At 36.7% G+C, this 5000-nt stretch overlaps 1 protein-coding gene across 2 annotated transcripts in view; it reads right to left on the bottom strand.

Moving 5' to 3' along the window:
• The window catches only part of LOC122249015 (uncharacterized), a 43615-nt gene that overhangs the window by 7531 nt on the left and 31084 nt on the right, over positions 1-5000 (bottom strand). For both annotated transcript variants that reach the window (XM_086541151.1, XM_086541152.1), the window contains exons 3-4: positions 3434-3606; positions 2686-2781 (exon numbers count right to left, since the gene is read on the bottom strand). In XM_086541151.1, coding sequence (XP_086397277.1) covers positions 2686-2781; positions 3434-3606 — 269 coding nt within the window. The remainder of the gene's footprint in view (positions 1-2685; positions 2782-3433; positions 3607-5000) is intronic.

A 5000-nucleotide genomic window follows, 5' to 3' on the forward strand; every position in this document is an offset into this window, starting at 1 on the left:
CGACGAAGAGACGTCGCAGAGACAAGAAGCCCGAGGGGCCGAGACGAGGCCCAAGCCGGCGAAAGGCACAGAGAGAAAGCCAGAGGCACCAGAGAGGACAGAAGCACGTTCCAAGGCGGGTGTGGGCGGTGCGAGTGCGTTCGGCCGTGGGCTGGCAAAGCCACTCGGCGGTGGGACACGGGCGGCGCACCAACTACCCACTGTTAGACACATGGTAGGCGTGGGCTGCGTGGGCGAGGTGGGTGGATGAGGTGGATGGGAACGCCCGTTGGCGCGTGGTGACGGGCGGCAGGGTGGAGGCGTGTACGAGGCTAATCCAGTCCAGCTCCTCCGTCCTCATGAACTGTGATGTAACATGACCAATGTTTGGGCGTGAACGGTTGGGTACCAAGTGGAGCCCGGCCTTAGTGCTATGCTTTTTTTCCCTTGTGTTTTTGATGTTTTCGTATCAGTATTATTGCTATTGTTATTACTGTTATTATTATTATTTTTATTTGTACTATTATTGCTATTATCATCACCATTCTAATAATTACTATCATAGTAACATTATTGTGATTATCAACGTCATCATCATTACCATTATTATCATCATTATCATTATTATCATTATAATTACTATTATTATCATTGTAACTACTATTACTATTATCATTGCTACTACTATTACTACTACTGTTGCAACTACTATTGTCAACATCATCATCAATTGGTTCACATTTGTGTCGTTTATATCAGTGTATGTAATTGTCACCAATAATTCAAAATTGGCTTTTGTATTTTTGTTTGTTCGGAGGAGGTGGTTCGTTCATTTGCCTGTACCGCACAAGAAACCTAAGCAAGACTGTATGTCTCTTTGGCTTCGTTTTAACTTACGAAATAAAGAGAAATCAGACCGATTTATATGTTGCAGCTTAACTAAATTTTTAGGTAATTTCAACGATATATCCGCTTTATTTTTTCTTTCGTGTCTGAATACTCGAATAAGCAGTGTCGGTATAGATTTTATACAGACATTTTTAGGGGAGTTCAACTATTTCAGGAACAAGTTTCTCTAATATTACTCTGTTACCCTTGCTGGAAGTTACTAATTACCGAGGCTTCGTAATTCTCCTCAAAATCCGTAGGTAAGTATTAGTGTCAGAGACGAAGGGGTCGGGGTGTGAAATACATACGTTGATGTATATTTGCTACTCTAATACTAACATACTTCTTGCTTATTCACTTTTCAGGGACACTGAAGTGAGTGTTGAGAGTTGGACAGGGAAATGCAGTAATTCAAATTATGTATATATAATATATATATATATATATATATATATATATATATATATATATATATATATATATATATATATAATATATTATATATATATATATATATATATATATATATATATATATAATATATATATATATTATATATATATATATATATATATATATTTATATATATATATATATATATATATATATATTATATTATATATAATATATAATATATATATATATATATATATATATAATATATATATATATATATATATATATATATATATATATATATATATATATATATATATATATATATATATTATATATATATATATATATATATATATATATATATATATATATATATATATATATATATATATATATATATATATATATATATATATATATATATATATATATATATATATATATATATATATATATATATAATATATATATATATATATATATATAATATATATTATAAACATTATGTGTGTGTATATATATATATATTATATATTACTGCAAGCGAAAATATTGTTATGCAAAGCATTATTGAACGAATTGAGTGTGGGTGTGTATATATGCATAAATGTATGCCTGATATCACTGCAAGCGAAAAGATATTGGTTATTGCAAAGCAATTGGGAACGAAATTTTGCACAGTTCAAGGATAAGGACTGCAGTCATCTGGAGGCAATCGAGGCGTTTGATTCTCAATTAAAGGAATAGAAAATAAGGATGAAATTCCGCCACAACTATGCCATGATCTCGCTTATTTCGTGTCCGAATATATATATATATATATATATATATATATATATATATATATATATATATTATATATATATATATATATATATATATATATATATATTTTTTTTTTTTTTTTTTTTTTTTTTTTTTTTTTTTTTTTCAGTCAAATAAAATGCTGAAAACCTTTCGCGGTCACACAATTGGTCTCTAACACTCTCTTGCTCGCAGCACAAGATCAGAAAGTTGTGCTCACAAAGTCTATCAGATTGAGGAAGAGAGAAAAAACAAATGGAAAAATAAAAGAAACACATGAAGCAAACAAAATGGCGAATCACATGAATAAAAAAACAGCGCTCAGTTATCTCGTGTTATCGAAGATAATCATTGCACAGATAACGATGGCCTAGAGACGTTTCATGGAATACTTAGTGTACTTCTTTTATAGACATATTGCAGATTCCGAAAAGAAATATTTAAAGCGCGGGAAAATAAACTCAAACGAACGTACAGGCATTGAGAGAAAGGATGGTTAACCATAGAATATATCTTAATAGCTCACTAAGCGGGCCAATTAGAAGAAATACAAATGAACTCAAACACGAAAAACACTTCATATGCATCAGCTTAAACATGATATATTTTTCTTACCGTCTCCACCTCGTCGGCGTCCGTATTGCGAGCGCGCATGCGCCCTGCGCTCCTGGCACTGCGCTGCTTGGCACTCTGAACTCGCTGAGTCAGGATCTGCGGAGGCAAGACAGTGCTAGAGAAATCACCTGTACTCATGTGGATGCTTGAATAAGGACCACAATGCATTATCAATCGTCCTCCTCCTCCTCCTCCTCCTCATCATCATCATCATTATCATTGGTGTTATTATCATCACTATTGTTATTATTATAACCATTTTTACCATCATCAACATCATTATTATCAGTTTTATCATTATCTTTATCATTATTTTACTTTCATCCCCTCCTCTATCTTATCATCATTAATATCATTATCCTCATCATTAGTAGTATCCTCATTATCAAAACTGTCATTATGATTGTCATTAAATCTATTATCTCAATTATCATCGTCATCATCATTACCATTACTATCATCATTATCATTATTCTCATTACAATTATTATCATTGTAACTACTATTACTACTATCATTGCTACTACTATTACTACTACTGTTGCAACTGCTATTGTCAACATCATCATCAATTGGTTCACATTTTATCCATTATCCTACTCATCACCATCACCACCTCCCCCACCTCTTTATCATTAATACCATTATCATTATCATCATCATTAGTAGCATCATCATTATCAAAACTGTCATTATTATTGCCATTAAATCCCTTATCCTAACGATCCCTAACAGCACCTCCGCTCACCTCCTGCCTGCGGCGTTCAGCGACGGCCTGCTTCTCCTCCAGCTGCTCCTGCGTGAGCGCCGGCTGCTGCAGGTCCTCGAGCTTCTGGAACTTCTTGGGCGGGTGTCTCTTGATGAGGGACTCGCCGTTCTCGTTGGTCTCGCCCACTTCGAAGGCCACGCCGCGGGTTCCGGCTGGAGAGGGACGGGGGAGAGGGAGAGGGAGAGGGAGAGAGAGTTAGGAGGGTTTGAGGATATGTGTGTGTGTGCGTGTGTGTGTGTGTGTGTGAGTGTGCGGGTGTGTGTGTGTGTGTGTGTGTGTGTGTGTGTGTGTGTGTGTGTGTGTGTGTATTGTTTTATTTATTTTCTTTATGTTCTTCACCAAATACTTATGAGATCGATATAAAACACTAGAAAAAATGAACACTTTTATCTAGTTAACGAAAAACTCTGAACAGCTGGCCACTCTGGCTGCCTCATGAAGTATTCATAGAAATATCAATGGCGTTTATTATTGCTCTGTCCATTACAAGCATAAAATATCTCATTACGCAGAGGTTTCGATTCTTAATCCGTTTTAATCATTGTGGATAATTGCTACATTTGGTGTTTTCATTAGCCTTTGACTTATACCATGAATATAACCTGTCTTGTAATGCAATGCAACATGATTTTGTATTAGTCGGATTAACGTGAAGATTATTTTATTTAGTTATTCCTTTTTTATCACATTTTCACTCTGCATTTGCTTTCGGTCTCTTTCACGCACATGAATAAAATGGATGTATTTAGAATGATATGCAGGGATGGTAATCTCTCTCTCTCTCTCTCTCTATCTATCTATCTATCTCTATCTCTATCTCTATCTCTATCTCTATCTCTATCTCTATCTCTCTATCTCTCTCTCCGTCTGTTTTTCCCTCAATTGATATTAATGATCTCATAACGTAATTATCGAACCTACGCCATATGGTTCACTTCTTAAGATGAGAAGCAGGAATGGAAAGGAAAGGTGACAGACATAAGCATAAGCCAGATTGACGGAGCCGATGCTTCGCCGGGCTCATATGCACTGAGGCGAGCCCGCATGTGACAGACAGACAGACATGGTATAGAAATCGAGATGTTTCAGTGTGGTTATCAAAAGAATCATCAGATAGTTCCGGAATCTGTATAGCATTTCATAACAAAAGAACTCAGGTTTAGCCATGAATACTTGGGAGTGCGTACGTATGTCTGTATGTGTACGTGATGCTAGCCACCATTTAGTGTCCAGGCGAAGATCCGTGGGGACGCTGGAACGGAAAGAAGACCGGGTGTTTATGAGGTAGTATGCGGTAGGTATGTCGCCTTCATGGTCAATAACCTGCTAGTGCATGTTACCCTCCTCTTCACCCCCCCCCCTCCCCCCATAAACCCCATAGCCGTAATAACCCTCCCCCCTCTTCCCTACCCCCCCTCAACGTCCTTCCCTCCCCTTCTCCCTTTTCCTACCTCCCTCCCCCTCCCCCCTCCCTAACCCCCTCACCGTCCTTCCCTCCCCTTCTCCCTTTCCCCACCCCCTTCACTCTCCTTCCCCCCTCCCTTCA

Source organism: Penaeus japonicus, unplaced genomic scaffold (genome assembly GCF_977035675.1).
Source record: "Penaeus japonicus unplaced genomic scaffold, GWHDUDI00000001_assembly GWHDUDI00000010, whole genome shotgun sequence".
Lineage (NCBI taxonomy): Eukaryota > Metazoa > Arthropoda > Malacostraca > Decapoda > Penaeidae > Penaeus > Penaeus japonicus.